The sequence below is a fragment of the Stegostoma tigrinum genome, chromosome 11, assembly GCF_030684315.1.
Source record: "Stegostoma tigrinum isolate sSteTig4 chromosome 11, sSteTig4.hap1, whole genome shotgun sequence".
Lineage (NCBI taxonomy): Eukaryota > Metazoa > Chordata > Chondrichthyes > Orectolobiformes > Stegostomatidae > Stegostoma > Stegostoma tigrinum.
In genome coordinates this window covers 3754747-3782388 of record NC_081364.1, presented here as the reverse complement: position 1 = coordinate 3782388, position 27642 = coordinate 3754747, and the positions used below count along the sequence as shown (strand labels likewise).

At 48.5% G+C, this 27642-nt stretch overlaps 1 protein-coding gene across 1 annotated transcript in view; it reads left to right on the top strand.

The window, feature by feature from the left end:
* LOC125460590 (carbohydrate sulfotransferase 11-like) overlaps positions 1 to 27642 on the top strand; it is a 53885-nt gene that overhangs the window by 12754 nt on the left and 13489 nt on the right. Inside the window, exon 2 of the mRNA XM_048548212.2 lies at positions 14300 to 14382. Within this exon, the coding sequence (XP_048404169.1) occupies positions 14300 to 14382 (83 nt within the window). The remainder of the gene's footprint in view (positions 1 to 14299; positions 14383 to 27642) is intronic.

The following is a 27642-nucleotide window of genomic DNA, read 5'->3' as shown; positions in this document are numbered from 1 at the left end:
TTCTTTTTTCTTGCAAGCCCACATTGTTCTCCCTCCAAGGCCAATCTGTCCTTCCTCAGGTGTAGTGCTCGGATCAGCTCGCTGACCCTACTTGCTCCTTAAATGGCTAAAGCATTTCTGGATGAACCACATTGCTGTGGACCGGACTGGGCCAGGCTGGCAGATTTCCTCCCCCCAAATGGCATTCTTGCGGACAGTAGTGTATTTCAGATTTCATAAATTTCATTCTGCGAGCTGCTGTAGTTGGGTTTGAACACTTGGCTGAGAAGCATTGGGCTGCTGGCCCAGTGAGGTCACCAGTCTGCTGTTTATCTTTGCTCAAAGTTGTGTGTTCAAGGCAGGAAATAGAAACTGCCAGAGGAAGTGGTGGAGGCTGGTACAATTACAGCATTTTAAAGGCATCTGGAAGGGGACATGAATAGGAAGGGTTTAGAGGGATATGGGCCAAATGCTGGCAAATGGGACTAGATTAATTTGGGATATCTGGTCAGCATGGACAAGTTGGACCGAAGGGCCTGTTTCCATGCTATATAACTGACAGTCCAGCTTTGAAGTTAACTTCCGACACGTGCAGTCAGACCTGCTGAGTTTCTCCAGAATTTTGTTTGTTTCAGATTTTCACCCTTTGTAGTGTTTTGTTCTTATTATTTTGGCAGATGTTAGTACTTGGGAAAGAATATTTTCCCACACTTGATACCTTGCAAATGTACCCTGCTCAGTTAATACAACGTGGACACAGGAATTACGATGGAAAACACTGACCACGGTAAAGGTTTGTAGACAGTGTGTGGTTTCCAATTGAGGAACGCTGGGATTATGCAGGACAGTGACCCCGAGGCAGAAAATCAGGCATGATCGGTGAAAGACAGAATGGATCTCTTAGGGCTGAATGGCCGCCTCCTCCTATTTCTTAAAATAGATTAGCTTATCATGATTGCAGTGCTGTTAGTGAGATCTTGCTATGCAAAGCTCACTTGGCATGTTGCCTGCATCGCAACAGCGATGAGGCTTGAAGTATTTCATTGGCTATAATCACTGTCATGCTCTGAGGATGTGAACGGCACCAGAGCAATGCAAGTCCTTCTCTTTTTTACATCGTCTCGGAACTCAGCGAATTACTGGCTGAGTGTTGAACTCTTGATATTTCTGTGCCCTGTCAGTGGAAGGGAATATAATTGGCGAATGGAGCCCCTCCCACCCAGCCCCTAGTGTGACTAGTCACGCCCGGCTGTCTCCTGCTTCAAACTCACTGGGACCCCTTCCTGTATTTCACTGAGTAGTTAATGCCCAAGTGTGTACTGTCAGTGAACCTTGCATTTCAAACAGCTCAGGATACAAATGGATGCGATAAATGAATTTTTAAAAAATTATCTTTTGAAATCATTTCATTTTATCTTTCCCAGCAATATTTTGACTTTGGCCTTCATTCAGATTTCTAATGGGGCGGCCCTCAGTAAAGAAGGATGACCCCTCTTTATGATTTGTTTCTGGTGTTTCCCCTTAACCCCCTTCAATCTCACAGCCAGAAGCTTGGGGTACTGTGCTGCAGATTCCAGTTCTTCTGTTAGCTTTCCTGAGAAGGTTCCCTGTACGGGGCATAGCTCCCCCACACGCGTGCTGGCTGTCTGTCTGTAGGGTATGGGCCTTGTCTGGGATCTTGTCCTCCAGTTGTCATCACCAGGATTAGATGGGAGTGCACGCTGCACTCTGAGGCTCTCCTGTTCAGCTGATGTCCAATCTGAAGGCCTTTTTGCCCTCTGCTGCACAGTGCTGTTAGATAAACTCTGGGCAGCTCTGGTCAATACCTGATTCTCAGCCACCCCCACACGGCCCACATTATAAGAAATACTTCAGTGGTTGTCCTGAGCTGGTGAAAGGGAGGACGGATATTAATATTTTGTCCTTGTCTGCTTTCTGTGTCATGTTTCTTTTGGCGATTGTGAGCAGTATGACAGGGTAATGGACTAAAGTGTGAAATTCTGCACAAAGCAGTGACTTTCAAACACTTAATCTTGGAAAAATGTCCTGGCCGTTCCAGAATGTTTCAGTGCAAACATTGAAGGAGCTGAGCTGAAGGTTGTTTTGCTGACCGATGTGAAATGCCTGTTGACAGGCTGGTGGGAGCTTCCATTGAACGGGCAGATCCTGTCAACCATATGGGCTCTGTTGTGTGTTCCCCTTTTGAATGGGGTTCGGCTTCCCCAGGCGGTCTTCGGAGTTCCCAGGTCCTTCTGCGTGTGACTGCAATGCAGACTTTGATCCTGTTTTGGCTTCAGGGAAAACGGGACAGTCAGAGGAAGGAGCAGCAATTACAAGGACATGTTGATTGAATGAATGAAGGCATTCATTCCCAGACTGTGTGTCACTGCCTGGGCCACCATTTATTACCCCTTCCCTGTTTGCCCCTTGAGAGGGTGGGGTGAGCTGCCTTCTTGAACCACTGCAGTCCATGTTGTCTTTGTAGACCCATGATGCCCTCCGGGAGGGAATTCCAGGACTTTGACCCAGCGAAAATAAAGGATCGGTGGTATATTTCCAAATAAAGAAACTATGACAGTCTCATAATGACACCTGCATTGTATATAATCTTATCTTGAAAGCTCGTGTCAATCTGCTTGCTCCCTGAAACGATTAGTTTTTGGAATCTGACTGATAGGGGCATGTGCATTAGCGTAGAGCAGTCAGTATTGGCTTCTGACAGGGACTATTTGACCAGGCACCATGCTCCCATGTTCCTGCCCAGGATGAAGTGGGCAGACAGGCAGCAGATGCAGTTCAATGTGGAGATGTGTGGGGTGACATGTTTTGGTAGGAGGAGTATAGACAGACAGCAGTCTTCCATTATATACTACTGTTCATGGAGTTCTGGGGCAGAGGGACCTAGGCGCACGTGCACAAGTTAGAACATAGAACATTACAGCGCAGAACAGGCCCTTCGGCCCTTGATGTTGTGCCGACCTGTGAACTAATCTAAGCCACTCCCCCTACACTATCCCATCATCATCCATCTGCTTATCCAAGGACTGTTTAAATGCCCCTCATGTGGCTGAGTTAACTACATTGGCAGGCAGGGCGTTCCACGCCTTTACCCCTCTCCGAGTAAAGAACCTGCCTCTGACATCTGTCTTAAATCTGTCACCCCTCAATTTGCAGCTATGCCCCCTTGCACAAGCTGAAGTCATCATCCTCGGAAAAAGACTCACTGTCCACCCTGTCTAATCTAAGTTAATACAGATGGCAGGACAGGTAGAGAGTACAAATAATAAACCCAATAGCATCCTAAGCTAGCTTAACGTAGAATGTAGAACGTTACAGCACAGTACAGGCCCTTCGGCCCTCGATGTTGTGCCGACCTGTCATACCGATCTCAAGCCCATCTAACCTACACTATTCCATGTACGTCCATATGCTTATCTAATGACGACTTAAATGTACCCAAAGTTGGCGAATCTACTACTGTTGCAGGCAAAGCGTTCCATTCCCTTACTACTCTGAGTAAAGAAACTACCTCTGACATCTGTCCTGTATCTTTCACCCCTCAATTTAAAGCTGTGCCCCCTCGTGCTCGCCGTCACCATCCTAGGAAAAAGGCTCTCCCTATCCACCCTATCTGACCCTCTGATTATTTTATATGTTTCAATTAAGTCACCTCTCAACCTTCTTCTCTCTAATGAAAACAGCCTCAAGTCCCTCAGCCTTTCCTCGTAAGACCTTCCCTCCATACCAGGCAACATTCTAGTAAATCTCCTCTCCACCCTTTCCAAAGCTTCCACATCCTTCTTATAATGCGGTGACCAGAACTGTACGCAATACTCCAAGTGCGGCTGCACCAGAGTTTTGTACAGCTTCACCATAACCTCCTTGGTTCCGGAACTCGCTCCCTCTGTTAATAAAAGCTAATACACTGTATGCCTTCTTAACAGCCCTGTCAACCTGGGTGGCAACTTTCAAGGATCTGTGTACATGGACACCGAGATCTCTCTGCTCATCTACACTACCAAGAATCTTACCATTAGCCCCGTACTTTGCCTTCTGGTTACTCCGACCAAAGTGCATCACTTCACACTTGTCTGCATTAAACTCCATTTGCCACCTCTCAGCCCAGCTCTGCAGCTTATCTATGTCTCCCTGCAAGCTACAGCATCCTTCGTCGCTATCCACAACTCCACCGACCTTAGTGTCGTCTGCAAATTTACTAACCCATCCTTCTACGCCCTCATCCAGATCATTTATAAAAATGACAAACAGCAGTGGACCCAACACCGACCCTTGCGGTACACCACTAGTAACTGGTCTCCAGGATGAACATTTCCCATCAACTACCACCCTCTGTCTTCTTTCAGCAAGCCAATTTACGATCCAAACTGCTATACCTCCCACAATCCCATTCCTCCGCATTTTGTACAATAGCCTATTGTGGGGAACCTTATCGAACGCCTTGCTGAAATCATTAATATTTGATTTGATTTATTACTGTCACATGTACTGAGATGCAGTGAAAAGAATTGTTTTGCATGCTATTGAGACAAATCATACCTTATGAGTACATAAGGTTATTGGAACAGAATGCAGTTTATAGTGTTACAGCTTCAGAGACAGTACAGATAAAGATCAACTCTAAAATGAGAGGTCAGTTTGTAAGTCTAATAACAGCGGGGAAGAAGCTGTTCTTAAATCCCTTTATACGTGTACACAAATGTTTGCACCTTCTGCCCAATGGGAGAGGCTGGAAGAGAGTATAACTGGGGTGGGAGCAGTCTTTAATGTTGGCTGCCTTCCCGAGGCAGTGGGAGGTATTGATGGGGTCAGTGGAAGGACGGCTGGTTTGTGTGATGGCCTGGGCTGTGCTCAGAGCTCTCTGTAGATTCCTACAGTCCTGGGCAGAGCAGTTGCTGTCCCGAGCTGCGATACACCCAGGCGGGATGCTTTCTGTGGTACATCTATAAAAATTGGTAAGAGGTGTTGTGGACCTGCTGAATTTCCTTAGCCTCCTGAGGAAGTTGAGGTGTTGGTGCGTTCTCTCGATTGTTGCATCAACGTGGATGGACCAGGACGGTTTGTTAGTGACTGTCATTCCCAGGAACTAGAAGCTCTTGAACATCTCCACCTCAGCTCCATTGGTACAGAACTGGGCATGTCCCCCACACCGCTTCCTGAAGGCAATCTCCAGCTCCTTCATTTGGCTGGCATGGATGGAGAGCTTGTTGTCTTTACTCTATGGCACGAAGCTGTCAGTCTCTTTCCTGGACTCTGTCTCGTCGTTGTTTGAGATCTGACCCATTATAGCAAACGTGTAAATGGAGTTGGGAGAGAATCTGGCCCCACGGTGGGGAGAGAATCAGGAATATAGTAGGGGGCTGAGCACTCAGCCTTGCAGGGCTCTGGTGTTGAGGATTATTGGGGAGAACGTGTTGTTACTTTATCCCTACTGACTGTGGTCCATGGGATCAGGAAGTCAAGGATCCAGTTACAGAGCGGGAAGCCGAGACCTAGGTCGCGGAGTTTGGAGATGAGTTTGTTTGGAATTATGGTGTTGAAGGTGGACTTAAAGGCAATAAATGGGAAAGTCTGATATCGGCATCCTTGTTATCCAGATGTTCCAGGGATGAGTAGGACCAGGGAGGTGGTACCTGCTGTGCCAGTAGGTGAATTACGAAATATCAAAGCAATCCAGATGGCGGCTGATGCCACTTGGAAAAGAAAAGAGGGGGCAAACTGAAAGTAATTGGTTATAGAAGCAAATGTGATGGGGGAACGGTTTTCTGCATAGCGAGTGATTAGGGTATGGAATGAGCTGTCTCAGTTCGTGCTGGAGGGAGGTTCAAGCTGCAGCTTGCTGGGAGCCGTCGGATTGTTTCCTGGAAAGGAGGGATGTTTAGGGATATGGGAAGATAGCACTCGATAAGCAGCTTGTTTGGAGAGTTAGTATAGACAAGAGGGGCTGAATGTTTTCCTGGTAACTAGCAGTTCTGTGCGCTCTCCCCAATCCTGGCTGGATATTACAGGCAGAGAAACTGAAGATAGCCATTTCACTGAACTCTTTGGGGGATAGTGTCAGTGATTTGAGGGGAAGGGGGATTAAATGGGGAGGTAATGAGGGGGTGGGGTGGGGGGGAGAAGAATATACACAGGGCCCTGTGACAGTTCAGCACTCTCTCAGTACTGTACTGTAACACTAGCCTGCACAGCACAGAGTATTCACTAATATTTTAGCTAGAGGTGGGGGTTGGGGGGAGGTGTAGGGGGTGACTGGTGTTGCTGGAAACAGAATCTTTGGTGGTGGGAATTGAAAGAATTTGCAGAACTTCACTGGCGTGTTACTGACTGCTTCACTTTCCCATGCTAGCTCAGGTTCTGGGTTTGGCTGGTGAATTTCCCATGTGGTCGCTATGGCTGGAAGGTAATCTCCCCCCTCAGTGATGATCAGCGCTCCAGACTGCGGCAGCGATAGGGGGAGAATACACTTTACGAGTCCCAACAAGAACCATTCCAACCCTCTCAAAACCAATTACCACACTTTCCCTAATAGACACGCTCTCACACAGCATGGTATGCCCTTACTTCAGTCTGACTTTTTTTAACTGTTAACCTTCTCATGTCTACCCGTTAGCAATTTTCCCTTTTGAGAGGGGTAATATTTCTGCCCCCACCCTCCAACAACAGCCCTGAATTCCAGCTGCCTCATTCAAATCTCTTGTCTCTTAGATTTTTCTCTTGTCAGTGTTAGCCCACCTTCTCAGACAGTGTTCCAGCCTCAATCCTCCTGCTCCACACCCTCTCTCTTCTCCTCTCACTCACACCTCCCCCCCCCCCCCCCCCCCCAACATGCACCCTCGGCTTCTCTCGCCCTTGAGCCCCCACACCATCTGTTATCCATTTACCATCTGTCTTCCTGAGTAACTGAAAACCCCCCCAACAATGTCAATATGAGAGACTTCTCAATTGTTCAATTCTGAGCGCCCTGATTAAATCACCCTTCAAATTTATCAAAGATCCTCAGGTAGCACCTTCCAAATCCCCAACCCCTTTCCATCTGGAAGGATAAGGGCAGCCGATACATGGGAACACCATCCCCTGCAAGTTCCCCTCCAAGCCACTCACCAACCTGACTTGGAAACATATCACCAATCCCTTATTGTCTCTGGGTCAAAATCCTGGAATTCCCGCCCTAAGGGCATTGTGGGTCAACCCACAGCACATGGACTGCAGCGGTTCAAGAAGGTAGCTCACCCCCACCTACTCAAGGGGGCAACTAGGGACGGGTAATAAATACTGGTCCCATGTAACATGAGTGAGTTTTGTAAAATAGGTCTCTGCTCTGAGGAGAACGTTTGCCAGTTTCTCCAGTGCTCTCCATTTACTGAAGTCTATAGTCTCTGGTTTCGTGCAACCGCAGGAAATGCTACACTTGCCCCCACACCACCTCCCTCACCCCCATCCCAGGCCCCAAGATGACTTTCCATATTAAGCAGATGTTCACCTGCACATCTGCCAATGTGGTATATTGTATCCATTGTACCCGGTGTGGCTTCCTCTACATGGGGGAAACCAAGCGGAGGCTTGGGGACCGCTTTGCAGAACACCTCCGCTCGGTTCGCAATAAACAACTGCACCTCCCACTCCCCAAAACCAGCCCAACTCGTCCCCGCCTCCTTAACCTGTTCTTCCTCTCACCTATCCCCTCCTCCCACCTAAAGCCGCACCTCCATTTCCTACCTACTAACCTCATCCCGCCTCCTTGACCTGTCTGTCCTTCCCGGACTGACCTATCCCCTCTCCCTTTGGAAGATGTTATGAGAATACAGGGTGATTTGGACTGGTTAGGTGAGTGGACGGATGTATGGCAGATGCAGTTTAATGTGGATAAATGTGTGGTTAAACACTTTGGTGGCAAGAACAGGAAGGCAGATTACTATCTAAATGGAGTCGTTAGGTAAAGGGGAAGTACAACGAGATCTGGGTGTTCTTGTATATCAGTCAGTGAAAACAAGCATGCAGGTACAGCAGGCAGTGAAGAAAGCTAATAGCATGCTGGCCTTCATCACAAGAGGAATTGAGTATAGGAGCAAAGAGGTCCTTCTGCAGCTGTACAGGGCCCTGGTGAGACCGCACCTGGAGTATGGTGTGCAGTTTTGGTCTCCAAATTTGAGGAAGGACATTGTTGCTATTGAGGGAGTGCAGCGTAGGTTCACGAGGTCAATTCCCGGAATGGCGGGACTATCATATGTTGAAAGATTGGAGCGACTGGGCTTGTATACTTGAGTTTAGAAGGATGAGATGGGATCTGATTGAGGCGTATAAGATTATTAAGGGATTGGACACTCTGGGGGGCAGGAAGCATGTTTCCACTGATGGGTGAGTCCGGGACCAGAGGACACAGTTTAAAAATAAGGGGTAGGCCATTTAGAACAGAGTTGAGGAAAAACTTCTTCACCCAGAGAGTGGTGGATATATGGAATGCTCTGCCCCAGAAGGCAGTGGAGGCCAACTCTCTGGATACTTTCAAGAAAGAGATGGATAGAGCTCTTAAAGATAGTGGAAGCAAGGCTTATGGGGATAAGGCAGGAACAGGATACTGATTGTGGATGATCAGCCATGATCATAATGAATGGTGGTGCTGGCTCGAAGGGCCGAATGGCCTACTCCTCCTATTGTCTATCGTCCCCACCTATACTCTCCTCTCCACCTATCTTCTCCTCGATCCATCTTCAGTCCGCCTCTTTCCCCCCCCCCTCACCTCCCTATTTATTTCAGAATCCTCTCCCCATCCCCCTTTTCTGATGAAGGGTCTAGGCCCGAAATGTCAGCTTTTGTGCTCCTGAGATACTGCCTGGCCTGCTGTGTTCATCCAGCTCCACACTTTGTTATCTTGATGAGTAAGGCCTGGTTGTGGGCGTAGCATTGTAAGCAGTTGTTGAAACTTCTAGAAGGTGGAGCAGCAAAAACAGAGCAGCCACCTTGCCAATGAATTTCTTGCTCACTGTCTCGCTCTCACTCAGTCTCTTACCATCTCTCACATGCACATTTACCTAAATGCATGCATACCCCTGCTGGGGCAAACCTCTGCTCCTGGATCCAGACCTATCCATACGTACTCACGTTGATCTGTGCACTGGCATATGCAAATATCTAAGGCATTAGCTACAATACCTGGTACCAACCTCCACGCCTCTCAAAGGCCTGGAAATTCTAGTCCCAGCATTGGAAACAGTTCTCCAGCTGAAGGACAACCAGGAATTCATTGAGCTTCAGTGCAAGGCCCAGATTATGTATTCAGCACTTATCCTGTTGCTCCTCGGTGCATGCACCAACGTAAAGATCTTTGCAAGAAGTTTGTTCACCTGCGAGGCGTGTGAAACACATTCCCCCTGGAAATAGTGCCTACGGTTAGATGAGACTGGTCTCTGGTCTCTGAGTAGTTTGTTGGACAGCCCTGGCTCCCACAGTGTGTGGGAGGTTGGGACAGAGATTTGTGCTGCTGTGATTTTAGCTGGGGGTTGTGAAGTGCTGGGATATTGGAATGGACCTTACTGTCCATCTCTCTCTCAACTGGATGGGATAGAAATAGAGCGGTCTTGTGACACTGCATTGGTTGGCGTGTGAGGTCTGTCTGGCCCACTAGCTCGGTCTCATTGTCCGAGCAGAATGTGACCTCCGTAAACTTCCTGCTGAAATATTCCACCTCCTGTTTAGTGCTGAGTCTGAGAATGCTATGGGAGGAGTCTATTTGGCCCATCGTGCAATGCTAGTACTTTGCAAAAGTGACATTGTTTTCGGCGGTGAAGTATCTTTGGTTTGCACGCCATTCTCCCAGTTTGTTAACGCTTTGAATTTTGTCACAGTTGAACTCTGTGGTAATGATCCCACCCAATCGAGCACGCAGTTACGAGCCATGGGCTGTAATTGTAAAAGTGTTCCCTTTGGAATCAGCTCAATGGTCTGTTTATAGACCATACACACAATCTCAATAAGCAGGCTGCAATTCCATTTCTACAATTTCTGTTCTGGAACCAGCTCCTGATGGCAGTCTGTGTCAGGCCAGGCTGAGATTGTGCCAAGGAAATAACTCGAGAGGCTGGTATCCTGTCACCAAGTCACCCTTTATTTACACATGTAGAGTCCTTGACACTGCTCCAGCTCCCTCAGAGCCAGCCTGAAAAGTGAACAGAGTCTCTGATGCTCCTGTCAGCCAGGGCTCCCTGATGTGACCAGACTTACAGCCCCAATCAGGGAACTCCTATTCTGTGAGGTCCCCTTGGCTGGTCTTGATCCAATCTCTACAGCCAGGATGTGTGCCCTGGCTGCAGGCAGCCTTGCCTGACTTCCTGAAATCCGATTCAAAACCCTGCTTGCTGAAACCCTGAGGTTTATAGATTGGAACCTTGTGGGGTTGGTCTGTGCTGCTGCCCACATCATTCTAGTGCCAGGCAAGCCCCTGGTGTCTGTGTGAACCCAGCCACCTTCTGGTCTCATGGGAAGTGTCTTGTCCGGTCAATGAGATGTAGTTTACTGTGCATCTGCATCTATTGCAGGGCTACAGGCTCCCCGTGACCTCACAGACTCTGTCTCCCACAGGATCCTACTTTACTCTCCCACCCGGGTTCGATTCCAGCCTCTGGCGACTGTCTGTGTGGAGTTTGCACATTCTCCCCGTGGGTTTCCTCCGGGTGCTCCGGTTTCCTCCCACAGTCCAAAGATGTGCAGGTTAGGGTGGATCGGCCATGCTAAGTTGCCTGTGGTGTTCAGGGATGTGTAGAGTTGGGGGAGTGGGTCAGTGTGGACTTGTTGGGCCGAAGGGCCTGTTTCCACACTGTAGGGATTCAATGTGCTATGAACATCACCAGACTTCCAAGGACTTACCCTTCTGTGACCATATACAATGATGAAATTGGGGTTAGTTATCAGCGGGATTGGAGATTATTTGGAAAACAGTCGGGAATAAATGGTCTCCTCCTTGCATCAGGAGTCTGACGGTGAGTATCATAAAGATGACTGCTAGGCGATTAAAGCTACTCTTAGTTACTATCCTTCTGGTAGAGGGCCTGAGAATGAGGCTTGCTGAAGATGGGAGTGGATGCTGTGAGGAAGCAGATGTAAAAGAGGGAATGATCAGGAAATTGCCCCCCCCCCCCCCCCCCAATTAGGGGGAGCCTACGGCCTAGTGGTATTATTGCTGAACTGTTAATCTAGAAACACAACACATTCCGGGGACCTGGGTTCAAATCCTTCCACAGCAGATGGTAGAATTTGAATTGAAGGAAAAGAAAAGGGAATTAAGGGTCTCATAGTAACTATGAGTCCTCTGTTGGAAAGATCCACGTGGTTCACTAATGTCCACTAGTATTATCAGGCACTGTTAATCCCAGGTTCAAATCCTGCCACAGCAGATGGTGGAATTTGAATTCAGTAAAAAAAATCTGGGATTAAGAGCCTAATGGTGAGTAGAAAACCCATTTATTGTTTCTGGTAAAAACCCATCAGGTTCCCTAATGCCCTTTAGGGTTAGGAAACTGCCACCATTACCTGGTCTGGCCTACACGTGACTCCAGACCCACAGCAATGTAGTTAACTCTTAGCTGCCCTCTGGGCAATTGGGGATGGGCTATAAACGTTGCCCGGCCAGCGATGCCCTCATCCTGTGAATGAAAGTTTTTTGAAAATTCTAGAAAAAGTAGGAGAGCAGAATAATAAAGACAAGAGATTAGAGAATGTTTATGTTGCGAGGGATTGAATGTCCTTGTAAATGAATTACAAAGGGCTGAGATGTCGGTGCAGCATCAGTTGTTCACTTTTATTCCAGATAGAAATATCGATGTAAAGTTTTGGGACAGTTAAACTAGAGCCTGGAACGCACTTTTCTGATTGGCCTCCTTTATGTATTGGAATGAGTACAGTGGAGATTAATTTCATTGATTCAGGTTTAAGCTGGGATTGAGTAGGGATGGGCCATATTTCCTGAACTTGAGGAGAGACGCTCATTGAAACATCTCTTAAAGGGTGACACCGGTGAGGCTGTTCTCCCATTCCTGGAGCGTCCAAAACTAGGCTCGGGTTAAGGGGTTGGGCATGATGCCATGTCAGTGAGTGCCAGGCAAAATCAGGAGGTTGTTGTGTCAGGGATAACAAATCGTCGTGGACAGAGGATAGATTTGTGGATGGGAAGCAGAGAGTTGGGATATATGGGTCATTTTTCAGGTTGTGCCGGAGATAATGGGAACTGCAGCTGCTGGAGAATCCGAGGTAACAAGGTGTAGAGCTGGATGAACACAGCAGGGCAAGCAGTGTCAGAGGAGTTCAGGTTGCGTTTTGAGTGGAGTATCGCAGGGATCTCCCGAAACTGATAAGTGGGTCCGTGACACGAAGAGAAGTGAAGGACCGTGTAAAAAGCTACAGACCGGGGGAGTGAGGGGCAGACGTTTTGTTTGATGGAGTAAACAGTGAGCAAGTTTCCTGAAACGTCAGCTTTTGTGCTCCTGAGATGCTGCTTGGCCTGCTGTGTTCATCCAGCTCCACACTTTGTTCTCTAAGTTTCCATCTTCCCATTTTGGCAGCAAGGATAGAAAAATAGGATGATACTTAAATGGTGAGAGTTTGCTGAACTCTGAAGGGCAGAGCGATCGGGTGAGACTTATACCATGAATGATGAAAAGTTAGTCTGCAGGTTCTAGAAAGCTGAAATAATGTTGGTGTTTGTTGTAAAGGGAATGGCATGTAAAAGTCAGCATGTTGATCTCTCTTGCACTGCATGTTGGTGAGACCGCGTCTGGAGTTCTGCGTAGAGTTTTCACTCCTTATTTAGGAAAAGACACAATTCCATTGGAGATAAGTGTGGAGCTGGATGAACACAGTGGGCCAGGCAGCATGAGACGATCAGGAAAGCTGACGTTTCAGGTCAGGATCCTTCAGAAAAATTCCATTGGAGAAGGTTCGGGGAAAGTTCATTCAACAGTGGGTCTGGTGATAGGAAATTGGGTTTGAACGGGTCATTGTTTGAGTCTGTGCCAGCCAAAATGGGCCAAATGGCCTTTATGTGCAGTTTGACTGATTTCTGGGATGAAGAGGTTGTCTTGGGGAGTGTAGGGGGGGGCGGTGGTGACATGGGCGTAGTTGGCTCTATACGTTAGAATTTCGAGGGATGGGAAGGAGTCTTACTAAACCCTACAGGATCTAGCGCGTACTGTATACAGTTCTGGTCATCACCCTACCAGAAGGATGTGCATGCTTTGGATAGGGTACGGAAAAGGAGGACGGTCACTGGACTTGAAACATTAATTCTGTTTTCTCCTCCACAGATGCTGCCAGATCTGCTGAGCTTTTCCAGCAACTTTGTTTTTGTTCCTGATTTACAGCATCCGCAGTTCTTTTGGTTTTTATTGGATAGACTGGGTTTGTTTTCACTGGAACGCAGGAGGCTTAGGGGTGACCTGATAGAAGTTTATAAGATTGTGAATGGCATGGATAGAGGGGAAAGTATGAGACATTTTCCCTGGGTGGAGGGGTCAATTACTAGGGGGCACAGGTTCATGGGGTGAGGGGTGGAGTTTAAAAGAGATGTGCAATGTTTTTCACACAAGGGGTGGTGAGTGCCTGGAACGTGCTGCTAGAGGAGGGGGTGGAAGCAGATACAATAGCAGCTTTCGAGAAGCACCTGGACAAATACATGAACAGGAAGGGAATAGAGGGCTAAGGATCCTGTAAGTGAGGACAGTTTTAGTATGGAAGGGCAAAGTGTGTTGGTGCAGGCTTGGAGGGCTGAAGGGCCTGTTCCTGTGCTGTACTGTTCTTCGTTTGTCAGAGTGGACTTAATAGGTTGGGAGGTGAGAGGGTAGTTCCTGGTGTGGGAGATACTAGACTGAAGGGGTACAGTTTAAAAATAACAGGCTTCCTGATGGAGGTGGGGAAGGGATTATTTCTGTCTCGCTTGAGAGTTTATGGAATTTTCTTCTGTAGACTGCAGTAGGGCCGAGGTCAGTGGAGAGGTTGTGTGATTATTGATGAACACAAGAATGGAAGGACATCGGGAATAGGCTGGAAAGTAAAGATGGGATGAATCAGTTCAGCCACGATGGTATTGAATGGGACAGCATACACGCCAGGCTGAGTGGCCGACACTATCTAATTTGTATGTACAGGCTTTTGGCCGCTAATGAAGCGACAGAGTGCTGACCCGGCTGGCCTGTTCCTTTTTCCCTTTTGCACGCTCACCATTGAGTTGGACCGTTCTGGTTTTAGGCTGGGCAGGACGCGATCGCAGTGAGGATGGAGCACACCTGCAGATCTGATGTCTTATTTATTGCAGTTGCTGGTCGGCTGGTTCCTAAAGAGTCTGGTGGAAAGGGCAAGAGCAATGGAGCCCATCAGCGCTACAACCTCGGGAAGAAGGTAGGTCATCTCCAGCTCTAACCAGCAGGGAGTCTCTGCCCATCCTTCCCTCCGCAGGAGGTTAGGGGTCTGCCCTGACCACCGTCGTGCCCCCCCCCCCCCCCCCCCGGACAGCCTGGCCTCTCCCTGAATTGATTCTGGGAGGCACTGACTGAGCACTGCCCCCTCGTGGACAGAGACGTCAGCGACTTTCGTAGGTTCAGGGAAAGCTTTATCCCTGAGATGATGTTCCTAATGGATCTAGTTGGTATGGAACTTGATTTGTTTGGGAATGCTGTTGTGTGGGATTTTGAATTTGTGGAGCAGCTTTTCACTGGCCCCTGGGATGTTGATGGGGGGGTGGGGGAAGGGGCTGGGGTGGGGGGAAAGAAAGTATTTCAGGGGTTGGCGGGTGGTGGGGGGGACAGCGTTGGGTAGGAGCTGGCTCAAGGAAGTGGGTGGGAGATTTTCACAATGAAACTCCAACAAAGGGCCATTTTATTGCAGCAGCTGGTGTGGAAGCAGGCCATTCGGTTCATCAAGTTCACGCTGACCATCCAGACCCGCATTGGGCAGGTATCGACTCTGGGGGCTACAGTTGACAAATTCCGCCCTTTTTAAAGACCTCTTCAGGAACTTGCTCCTCAGATACTTGGCTCTCTGAACTTTTAGCTTGAGTTTTCGGCCCTGGGGATGGAGAGACGTCACCAGGTCAGGCATGGCTTACAGAACGGGGGGGGGGTGTGGTGCGGGGGAGAGGTTTTGTGGGGAGGTGGGCCCGTCTGGCATCTTGCCCGAAGAAGTGGCAGCCTGTGAAGGGATGGTGGGGACTGTTAGACTGTGGACCCCCTGACGGGATCCCCCAAAATCCCAGCGAATAAATACCACCCTCTCGATTTCAGTTTCTGTAAACTAGGGGCGGTGGGGGAACAGACTCAGTAAGAGCCTTTGAGAAAAGGCAGGTGCCGTGGAAACAAGGAGTGACATGTTCTGGGCCATTTGACCCAACTAATCCATGCTGGTGTTTATGGTCCACGTGAACCTCATCACACCCTCCTCAGCCTGTCACCATGCCCATAAGGGATAAAGTAGACCATTCAGCCCACTGGGCCTGCTGCACCATTCAATGGGATCATGGCTGATCCAATAATCCTCATGTGCCACCTTCAGCTTTATTGCAGATCCCCCTTAAATGTGCTGATGTAGCTGACCACCAGCTCCTTCAGGGCAGTTATGAGGGCAATAAATACTGAACCAGCGAGCAATGCCCATTGCCCCCCTCCACCCCCTCTAGGAGCAGGCTTGGCATGAGTTCCCAACTGTATTTATTAGAGATCACCTGGTATTGATGGCCTCCCCTTCAGGATTCTTCCCTGCTGCCCCCTGCATTGGGTGGGAAGAGGTGATCATTGACCATTAGACCATGAGATGTACAAGCAGAATTAAGCCACTTGGCCCATCGACTCTGTTTCACCATTTGATGATGGCTGATATGTTTCTCCTGCCTTCTCCCTGTAACCCTTGGCTGCCTTACCACCTAAGCACCTTCCCATCTCTGTCTTCAAGGCTCTCAATGACCTGGCCTCCAGAGCCTTCTGCAGCAATGTGTTCCACAGATTTACCCCCACCTCTGACTGAAGAAATTCCTCCTCATCTAAAGGGTCGTCCGTTCACTCTGAGGCTGTGTCCTCAGATCCTATTCTCTCCTGTTAGTGGAAACATCCTCTCCACTTCCACTCTATCCAGTATTCTCTAGGTTTCAATCTGATTTCCACCCCCGCAAGCCTTCTAATCTCCATCGAGTACAGACCCAGAGACCCCAACCTCTCCTGACATGACAATTCCTCCATTCCTCTGGTCCTCCTCACAAACCTGTGCGGGAGCCCCTCCGAGGCTAATGCATCCTTCCCTAGATACGGGGCCCAAAACTGCGCTCAATATTCCAAATGCAGTCTGACCAGAGCCTTGTACAGCCTTAGCAATACATCCCTGCTCTTGTATTCTAGCCGTCTTGTAACATTGCGTTTGACTTCCCAACTGCCAACTGCACCTGCATATTAACCTTCAGAGAATCCTAGAATGTGAGCTCTAGCATGGATGTGAGGGACCGACTGGCCTGTAATTACAACTGGGACAAACCAGGAATGTGAAGGAGCAGTTTTGCTCTTGGGAATCACTTCTAAGAGACTTGGTGAGATGCTGGAATCTATCCAGGTTCGCCTCAGGACTGTAACTGTATCCGCAGAGGCTTCCTGTCATAATGCTAGCTTTATAAAATGATTCTGGGTAATGCTGCAGTCGCCTGGTCTCGGAGGTCAGTGGCTTTGAAGTGTCTAGCAAGCGTTTTATTGCCTTTACAAATTCCATGTGGGCAGACGACGTGATGCCAAGCCTTGAGCCCTTCAATCTTCCCTGAACCCCAGGGGACAGGTTAAAATAAATATTGAGAAGCTGAGCAAAATGTTGGCGTTTGTCTGAATGTTGTCTGTAGGCGACTGGAATTATGAACGGGGTTGAGTGCAGGGTACTGTTCTGTGAATCTTTGGAATGGACTTGAGTGGGCATCAGTGGGTCCAGTGCTGGGCCCTGCGTTTCAGGAAGTTGGTATCTGTGTGTGTCTGCAAGGGGATATAATCTAAAAGTGTAAGAAGGAACAGGGAAACTGAAATGTTTACAGCCCAAGAGATCAAGTTTCTGAGGAAAGGCCACTTGGCCCAAAACGTTAACCATGATTTCTCACCACAGATTTGTGGAATTTGTTAAATACTTTCAGGAAAGTTTCCTCAAGCAGCCTACAGAGGGCCTTGCTCAGGAAGGGGCAAGACCCCACCTACTGTTGTGCAATAAGGTAGGACAGGTGACAGTCGGGAGCACGTTGGGATCAGAGACCACAGTTCTATTAATTTTTAAAATAGTTATGGAGAAGGACAAAACTGGTCCCACAGGCTCACGTTCTAAATTGAGACGAGGCAAATTTTGATGGAATGAGACTGGAGCGATAGGGTTTGATTGGAGCAGTTTGTTTGCTAGCAAAGGGACATCTGGCAAATGGGAGGCCTTTAAAAGTGTGATGGCTAGAGTTCAAGGTGTGTATGTTCCTGTGAGGGTGAAGGGCAAGCTTTGCAGAAGTAGGGAACCCGGGATGTCAAGATACCTTGAGGTTTTGACCAGAAAAAAGGAGGCGTGGCTCAGGAACAGACAGCTGGGATCAAGGGAATCCCTGGAGGTATATAAGGAATTTGCTGAAGAAGGAAATCAGGAGGGCAATAAAAGGGCACGAGGCAGCTTTGACTGAGAGGATTAAGGCGAATCCAAAGAGATTCTTTTAAGTATATTAACAGAAAAAGAGTAACTGGAGAGAGAATAGGACCCCTCAAGGACCAAAGTGGACATTTTTGCGTGGAACTGCAGGAGATGGGCAAGATCTTCAATGAATATTTCTCCTCTGTGTTTTACCGTAGGGAAAAGCCATGAAAATTTGGAAAGTTGGGGAAGTTAGTGGTGATATCTTAGGGTCATTCCATATCACAGAGGAGGTGTTGGAAATGTTAGAATGTCTGAAAGTGGATAAATCCCCTGGTCCTGATCAGATCTATCCAAGAACCCTCCAGAGGCTCGAAGAAATTGAGGGGGCCCCGGCTGATAGACTTGCATCATCGTTAGCCACGGGTGAAGTCACCGAAGACTGGAGAGTGGCAAATGTTGGACCCCTACTCAAGAAAGGATGCAAAGAAAAACCTGGGAATTGCAGACTAGTAAGCCTAACATCTGTGGGAGGTAATTTACTTGAGAAGATTCTGAGAGATAAGACATGCATGTATGCATATAGAAAGACAGAATTTGATTAAGAGGAGTCAGCATGACTTTGCACATGGGAGATCGTGCCTCAAATTTGTTAGAGTTCTTTGAAGTGACCAGGAGGGTTGAGGGCAGGGTGGTAGATGTAGTTTACATGGATTTCAGTAAAGACTTTGATAAGGTTCCACCTGGTAGGCTGCTCTGGAAGGTTAGTTTGCACGGAATCCAGGGAAAGCTGGCAAATTGGCTTGTTGGTAGGAAGCAGAGAGTAGTGGAGGGATGCTTGTCGAACTGGGGGCCTATGACTAGTGCCTCGGGGCTCAGTGCTGGGCCCATTGCTGTTTGTTATCGATGTCAATGATTTGGATGGGAATGTACAAGGCATGATTGATAATGTGGATGATACTAAAATAGATGGTATCACGGACAGTGAGGCAGGTTACCAGAAATTGCAGCAGGATTTGATCAGCTGGAGATGTGGGCCATGGAAAATGGAATTTAATATAAATAAGTGTGAGGTGTTACATTTTGGAAAGTCAAATCAAGGTAGGAGTTTCATGGTGAATGGTGGGGCTTTGAGGATTGCAGTGTAACAGAGGGACCTTGGAGTTCAGGTGCACAGTTCTGAAAGTGGAGTCACAGGTAGACAGGGCAGTTGAAGAAGCATTTGGCACACTGGCCTTCATCAGTCAGGGCATTGAGTACAGAAGTTGGGAAGTTATGTTGCATTTGTACAGGACATTGGAGAGGCTGCACTTGGAGTGTTGTGTTCAGTTTTGGTCTCCTTGCTATAGGAAGGATATTCTTAAATTGTAAAGAGTGCAGAGGAGATTTAGAAGAATGTTGCCAGGACTCCAGGTGTAGAGTTATAGGGAGAGGTTGGACAAGTGAAGCTTTTCTTTAGATTTGTAGGAGATTGAAGGGGGGTCTTCTATATTAGTGTAAAGTGTGTAAGACCATGAGAGGTAGGGATAGAGTGAATGCACTCAGTCTTTTTCTCAGGGTTGGAGAATCAAGGACGAGACTGCAGTAAGGTAAGAGGGGAAAGAATACGTGGGAACCTGAGGGGCAACATTTTACACAGAGGGTGGTACACATCTGGAATGAGCTGCCAGGGGAAGTGGTTGAAGTGGGTACGTTAACAATATTTAAAAGGCATTTTAATAAATATATGGACAGGAAAAGTTTAGAAGGATATGGGCCAGGGAAATGGGCTCAGTGTGGATGGACATTTTGGTCAGCATGGACCAGTTTGGGCCAAAGGGCCTGTCTCCATGCTGCAGGACTCTGTGACGTTGAGATGCTGCCAGATCTGCTGAGATTTTCCAGCAATTGCTATTTTTGTACCTTCAATCTTTGTCTGTCATTGTCCTCGCTGTGAGTGGAAATGAGTCTTTCCTATCAGCTCCATCTCAGACCCTCCGGTCATAACCCTCCATTGTACTGTGCCTCAGCCTCTATTCTGAAGAAAAGCCTTATCTTACCCAGTTGCAAGACTTCTCCATTCTGGGCAACATGCTTGTAAATCTCCTCTGTACATTCTGCAGTTCAATTACATCCTTCCTGCAGCGTACTGATCAGAATTGTACGCTGTAATCTAACGGCTGCCTAGCTGTTGCTTCATTCCCTTGTAACATAACCTCCCTGTTACGTAGTGTGTCTTGGTCAATAAATAACGTTTCCCACACTGCCCTCTAAACTGCCATATCTGTCTAAAATAATAGTGTGGGGCTGGATGAACACAGCAGGCCAAACAGCATCTCAGGAGCACAAAAGCTGATGTTTCGGGCCTAGATCCTTCATCAGAGAGGGGGATGGGGTGGGGGAACTGGAATAAATAGGGAGAGAGGGGGAGGCGGACCGAAGATGGAGAGAAAAGAAGATAGGTGGAGAGGAGAGTATAGGTGGGGAGGTAGGGAGGGGATAGGTCAGTCCAGGGAAGACGGACAGGTCAAGGAGGTGGGATGAGGTTAGTAAGTAGGAAATGGAGGTGCGGCTTGGGGTGAGAGGAAGAACAGGGCTAGGGAGGTAAGGACAGGCTGGGCTGGTTTTGGGATGCAGTGGGGGAAGGGGAGATTTTGAAGCTTGTGAAGTCCACGTTGATACCATTGGGCTGCAGGGTTCCCAAGCGGAATATGAGTTGCTGTTCCTGCAACCTTCGGGTGGCATCATTGTGGCACTGCGGGAGGCCCATGATGGACATGTCATCTAAAGAATGGGAGGAGGAGTTAAAATGGTTCGCGACTGGGATGTGCAGTTGTTTATTGCGAACCGAGCGGAGGTGTTCTGCAAAGTGGTCCCCCAAGCCTCTGCTTGATTTCCCCAATGTAGAGGAAGCCACACTGTGTACAGTGGATACAGTATACCACATTGGCAGATGTGCAGGTGAACATCTGCTTAATATGGAAAGTCATCTTGGGGCCTGGGATGGGGGTGAGGGAGGAGGTGTGGGGGCAAGCGTAGCATTTCCTGCGGTTGCAGGGGAAGGTGCCGGGTGTGGTGGGGTTGGAGGGGAGTGTAGAGCGAACAAGGGAGCCACGGAGAGAGTGGTCTCTCCAGAAAGCGGACAAAGCTGGGATGGAAAAATGTCTTGGGTGGTGGGGTCGGATTGTAGATGGCGGAAGTGTCGGAGGATGATGCGTTGTATCCGGAGGTTGGTGGGGTGGTGTGTGAGAACGAGGGGGTTCCTCTTGGGGCAGTTGTGGTGGGGGGCGGGGTGTGAGGTATGTGGTGCGGGAAATACGGGAGAGGCGGTCAAGGGCGTTTTCAACCACTTTGGGGGTGGTGGGGTGGGGTGAGTTGCAGTCCTTGAAGAACGAGGACACCTGGGACGTGCGGGAGTGGAATGCCTCATCCTGGGAGCAGATGTGGCAGAGGTGAAGGAATTGGGAATAGGAGATGGAATTTTTGCAGGAGGGTGGGTGGGAGGAGGTGTATTCTAGGTAGCTGTAGGAGTTGGGCTTGAAATGGACATCAGTTTCTAGCTGTTTACCTGAGATGGAGACTGAGAGGTCCAGGAAGGTGAGGGATGTGTTGGAGATGGTCCAGGTGAACTTGAGGTTGGGGTGGAAGGTGTTGAAGTGGATGAACTATTTGAGCTCCTTGTGGGAGCATGAGGCGATGCAGGAGGCCCTCCTGCAGTGCCATAATGATGCCACCTAAAGGTTGCAGGAACAGCAACTGATATTCCGCTTGGGAACCCTGCTGCTCAATGGTAAAATGTGGATTTCACAAGCTTCAAAATCTTCCCTCCCCCCCCCCCCCCACTGCATCCCAAAACCAGCCCAACTCGTCCCCTCCCCCCACTGCATCCCAATACCAGCTCAGCTCGTTCCCGCCTCCCTAACCTGTTCTTCTGTCACCTATCCCCTCCTCCCACCTCAAGCTGCACCTCCATTTCCTACCTACCAACCTCATCCCCCTTGACCTGTCTGTCCTCCCCAGTCTGACCTATTCCCACCCTACCTCCCCACCTATCTTCTCCTTTTATCCAGCTTCGGTCTGCCTCCCCCTCTCTCCCTATTTATTTCAGAATCCTCTCCCCATTCCCCTTTTCCGATGATGGGTCTAGGCCTGAAACATCAGCTTTTGTGCTCCTGAGATGCTGCTTGGCCTGCTGTGTTCATCCAGCCTCACATTTTATTATCTTGGATTCTCCAGCATCTGCAGCTCCCATTATCTCTGGGTGCTATAATCTGTCTGCACTGTCACCTTCAGTGCTCTCTGGACATATGCTGTAAAATCCTTCTAATGTTCTGTACCCACCCAGGGTCGTCCTCTTTCCTTGCTGTTTCTCATCTTTACCAAACTTACGAACTCTCACTTCTCCAGATTGATTTCCATGTGCCAGTTTCCTGCTCTTGCTTTCGATGGGATTTTTTTCCTCCCAGTGTGCGGTGGGAGCCTGGAATGCATTGCTCAGGATGAAACCTCAACTTTAGAAAGGACTTTGGATAAGTTCATGAAGTGTCACAGTATTCTAGGCTATGGGCCAAGTGTGGGAAGAGTGATGATGTAGTGGAGTTGCTGGTGTACTGTTAAATCAGAAGACCTAGGCATTGTTCAAACAGTGGAATTTGAATTCAATAAAAATCTCAAAATAAGAGTCTAATGCTGGCCATGAAACTTGCCAGAAATGCTGGTTCCTTCATGCCCTTTAGGGAAGGAAAGTGCCATCCTAACTGGGTTCTGCCCTACATGTGACTCCAGACCCACAGCAATGTGGTTGACTCTTTTTACTGCCCTCTGGGCAATTAGGGATTGGTGATAAATGCCATCTGGCCAGCGATTTGTCACCCCCCCCCCCAAATCCTGTGAATGAATGAAGAAAGTGGAGTTACTGTAAATAAGTCAGATGGACTCGATGAGCTGAGGGGGCTATCTGTCCTCCTCCTTATGGCACTACTTTTCCCAGCTTCCTGCAAGCTATTGGACCTTGGCCCTTCTGCTTTCAAAGTCGTTGGGAGCGTTCATGTCACAGCGTGAATATTAACGTCGGTATTTACTTACAGAAATGAGTCACAGCGCAGGGCAGGCCATTCAGCCGATGAGACTAGACTGGGTTAGTGTTCCCTCCAGTTTGGGGCATTAAGGAGTGCGAGAGTCGTGGGATTTAAGACGGTTAAAGGATTTGATAGGCTCGACTAGAGGGAACGTGAACCAGGCCGCTTGGGGGATACTACAGCAAAAGAAAGGTGTTGGAAATCTGAAACAGAAACAGGGAAATTGCTGGAGAAACTCAGGATATGTGCAGGATATGGCGCTGTGTGGGAGAAGTGGGGGGGGGGGGAGACCTGATATTGCTGCTGGGTTTGTGTTGGGCCTGTGGATTGCCCCAGGCTGGGCTTGCTTTGCTCTCACGGTCTGTGATAGTACAGACAGCCGATGGTGCTCACACACCGTGGGCAACATTGAGTGGTGAGCTTCGACTGTAGGCTCCTGCAGCTTCTGCCTGTCGCTGTCTCCTCCCTCGCTCGGTTTGGGTTCATGTGGCTTCGCTGTTGGTTTCTTCGCTTGAGCTGATCAGAGCTGATGAGAGTGCAGATATTACACAAACTGATTGTGTTGTTTCTCCTGCTTTGAGCCAGGCACTTCCCTGAGCCAGCAGGTTACCGGTTCGCAGCCCACTCCAGGGTCCTGGGCTCAGAAACCTGCACAGGCATTCTCCCTCAGCATCGGGGGGTGGGGAGTGCCGCACTGTCGGAGGGTCAGTGCAGGGGGGAAGGGTCAGCACCCGGGGTGGGGTCAACACCCTGTCGGACCCTTGCTGTCCATTGCACCTGAAACCGGTTAATTTTTCTGACCCCTGACCCTCTGACCATGGTGTTGTAGGGGTGGGTTTGTGTGGGTGATAACATCTCACTGTTGTACGGGAAACTTGTCGGCTACAGTTCTGAGTGAAATCTTTCAGTTCTAGATGCATTTGTGGTTTGAACTTGTTTTTCTAAGCGCTGTTTCCTGAGGTTACCATTTTCTGCTGTAGAGTGAAGGTCGCTGTTTTAAGTCTCTTACACCATAGAGGGCAACAGCGATGACTAACACAGTGATTCGTGAGCTCGCAGTGTGGGGCTAACATTCAGAAAGGGGGGATTTCCCGAATTCGGAGAGGGGCACTGGGATTGGGAGCAATGAAAGTTAGCAGGAAGTTTCATGGTGATGAGGGGAATTTGGTTCATAAATAGGGAGAAATAGCCTTCGGTGGCAGACCATGTGATGTAGGTGCAGAAGCAGGCCCTTCGGCCCATCGAGTCTGTTTCTTCATTCAGTGAGATCGTGGCTGATCCCATGACCCTCAACTCCACCTTCCTGCCTTTTCCCTGTAACCCTCGATCCCCTTCCTGATTGAAAATCTGTCTGTCTCAGCCTTCAATATACTATCTGACCCAGCCCCCTGTGGTAAAGAATTCCACAGATTCACTCCCCACGTAGAAAAGCAATTCCATAAGATATAGGAGTGGAAGTAAGGCTATTCGGCCCATCAAGTCCACTCCGCCATTTAAATCATGGCTGGGCATTTCAACACCACTTCCCTGCACTCTCCCTGTAGCCCTTGATTCCTTCTGAGATCAAGAATTTGGCGATCTCTGCCTTGAAGGCATCCAACGTCCTGGCCTCCGCTGCACTCCATGGCAATGAATTCCACAGGCCCACCACTCTCTCGCTGAAGAAATGTCTCCTAATTTCCGTTTTAAATTTACCCCCTCTAATTCTAAGGCTATGCCCAAAGGTCCCAGTCTCCCTGCCTAATGGAAACAACTTCCTAGCGTCCACCCCTTCTAAACCATACATTATCTTGTATGTTTCCATTAGATCCACCCCTCAACCTTCTAAATTCTAATGAGTACAATCCCAGGATCCTTAGCCATCCATCTTATGTTAAACTTACCATTCCAGGGATCATCCATGTGAATCTCCGCTGGACACACTCCAGGGCTATTATGTCCTTCCTGAGGGGTGGGGCCCAAAATTGGACACAGTATTCTAAATGGGGCCTGACTAGAGCTTTATAAAGCCTCAGAAGCACATCGCTGCTTTTATATTCCAACTCTCTTGAGATAAACGACAACATTACATTCGCTCCCTTAATGACGGACTCTACCTGCAAGCTAACCTTTAGAGAATCCTGGACCAACACTCCCAGATCCTTTTGTACTTCTGCTTTGCGAATTTCTCACCGTTTAGAAAATAATTCCTCCTCATTTCTGTCTTCAATGGATAACCCATCATTCTGAAACGATACCCTCTGGTCCCATTCTGCCCCACAAGGGGAGATGATCTTACTGCATCCCCCTCATCAAACCCATCTCCCCCACCAAGAATCTTCTATGTTTCAATAAGATTGCCTGTCTTTCTTCTAAACTCTCTAATGAGTACGGGCCACGCTGAATAAGGAGAAACTGACTCCATTTGTGGGGAGCGGTGGGAGGGAGTAGCATTGACCAGGGAGAGAGAAATTGCACAGAAAATTTGACACAGAATTAGTGGTTGGATGAGGAAATATTTACATTATGCAGCACGTCATTGTGAACAGGAATGCAGAAAGGGTTCTTGATACAGATTCAATAAAAGTTCCTTAAAATAAATGTCAGGAAAGGGGAGTATTTGCTGGTAATGTTAAGTAAGTGGCTGATACAGACAGTGGAAAATCCATCTGAAAACACACAATGTGGAATGCATTTCCCTAGCCCCTTTCCTCACCCTCAGCATGTCCCAGAATTTCTTCATCTCCAATGATGTTCTCCTCTGAGTGGGGGCCATCACCATTTCTGGGGACAGTGCCCACGTCTGCCCGTGCTGCGATCTGACTGGTACCCACCTCTTGATGGTTTGGCGTTTTGCAGAGGCTCCGCGAGGAAAGGTCGCCATTCTCCGCTTGCCTGGCCCCCTCCAGTCTCACACCTCCCTCAGCGGATCACCCAGATCCCACTGCACTGCCATCTCGCTCCGTTCCCACAACCCTCTGCTTTTCTGCTCTTCCTGCCAAAGAGGAAACACCCTCACTACGGGGAAAAGGCAGGAAAGTGGAGTCGAGATTTTTAGATCAGACATAGAACATAGAACAGTGCAGCACAGTACAGGCCCTTCAGCCCGTGATGTTGTGCTGGCCTATTACTCTACTAAGATCAACCTACCCTACATACCCTTCATTTTACTATACTCCATGTGCCTATCCAAGAGTCACTTAAAAGTCTCTAAAGTATCTGACCCCACTACCATTGCCGGCAGCAAATTCCACACACCCACCACTCTGTGTGAAGAACCTACCTGTAACATCTCTCCTATACCTTTCTGCAATCACCTTAAAATTATGCCCCTCATAATAGTCATTTCCGCCCTGGGAAGAAATCTCCAACTATCTACCCTATCCATGCCTCTCATCATCTTGTACTCCTCTATCAAGTCACTTCTCATCCTTCTTCGCTCCAGTAAGAAAAGCCTTAACTCCCTCAGCCTTTCCCCTTAAGACCTGCCCTCCAGTCCAGGCAGCATCCTGGTAAATCTCCTGTGCACCCTGTCTACAGCTTCCACGTCTCTCCTGTAATGAGGTGACCAGAACTGAACACAATACTCCCAGTGTGGTCTAACCAGGGTTTATAGAGCTGCAGCATAACCTCAGGGCCCTTCAACTCAATTCCCCTGCCAATGAAAGCCAACACACCATACGCCTTCTTTACAACCCTATCAGCTTCGGTGGCATCTTTGAGGGATCTATGGACATGGAGTCCAAGATTCCTCTGTTCCTCCACACCGCAAGAATCCTGCCATTAACCCTGTATTCTGCATTCAAATTTGACCTTCCAAAATGAATCATTTCATTTTTCCAGGTTGAATTCCACCTGCCACTTCTTTGCCAAGCAATGCATCCTGTCAATGTCCCGTCGCAACCTACAACAGCCCATGTGCTGTCCATAATTCCTCCAACCTTCGTGTCATCGACAAACTTACTCATCCACCCTTCCACTTCCTCATCCAAGTCATTGATAAAGATCACAAAGAGCAGAGGTCCCAGAACAGGTCCCTGCGGAACACCACTGGTCACCGAGCTCCAGGCTGAATACTTTCCATCTACTACCACCCTCTGTCTTCTATTGGGCAGCCAGTTTCATATCCAGAGAGCCAAATTTCCCTGAACCATGCCTTTAAAGGCATGATCTTATTAAATGGCAGTTCAGATCCGATGGGCTGAATGGCCTACTCCTGCTTCTGTGTTTTGTGGCCCCATAATGGAAAGAAAGCTTTTGGTCTTTGGTTGTGGTATTTCCTTGTGTGTCATATTTTGTCTCCTGCGACACACTGTTGGACCTGTACTGCATTAACGGTGCTGTACAAATGCAAATTGTTGTAGGTTGTTCGCACTTATTCCCAGCCTCCGTGCGTCCCTGTGACAGCTGAGGAATGTTGGAAACTCTTCAGGAATGGCTTGAAGATTATGTCCGGGTACTGGGCCAGAACGTGAATAAAGCATTACAGATGTTGGCAGGATTGTCTGAGTGTGCAGCTCAGTTTGAATTAGAGAGCTGGGAGCAGAGCTTTGTCTTTTATTCACTTATATCTGCATTCAATTAGCCCTGAGAGTCTAGGGGAAAACTCTCCCCAAAATTAGCCAAAGAAGCTGATTAACATGGCCATAAAATCTCCGTCCAGCCCTGTTTGGCAGAGCATTGTTGGGGGTGGTCGGCTTTGTAAAGTCAGCGTTAATTCAGCGCAGATTCAAAGCTCTGTCTGACCATCATTTCCTCAGCTTCCACTTCTGCCTGTCTGCTGATTTGTCTAAGACTCAGGTGACGAGCAGCTGCTATTTCGTATCACCATTGCCTTGCCTTCGTCATGGTCTCAGAACCTCTCCTCTTCCCCCCCCCCCCCCCCCCCTCCAGTCTACCACTTCCGATTGCTGTCTCCCCCCCCACCCCAACCAGTCCCCACTGCAGCTTTTCAAGACAGCAAAGTACTTTTCAGAATATGAAATATATTTGAGGTGTGGTC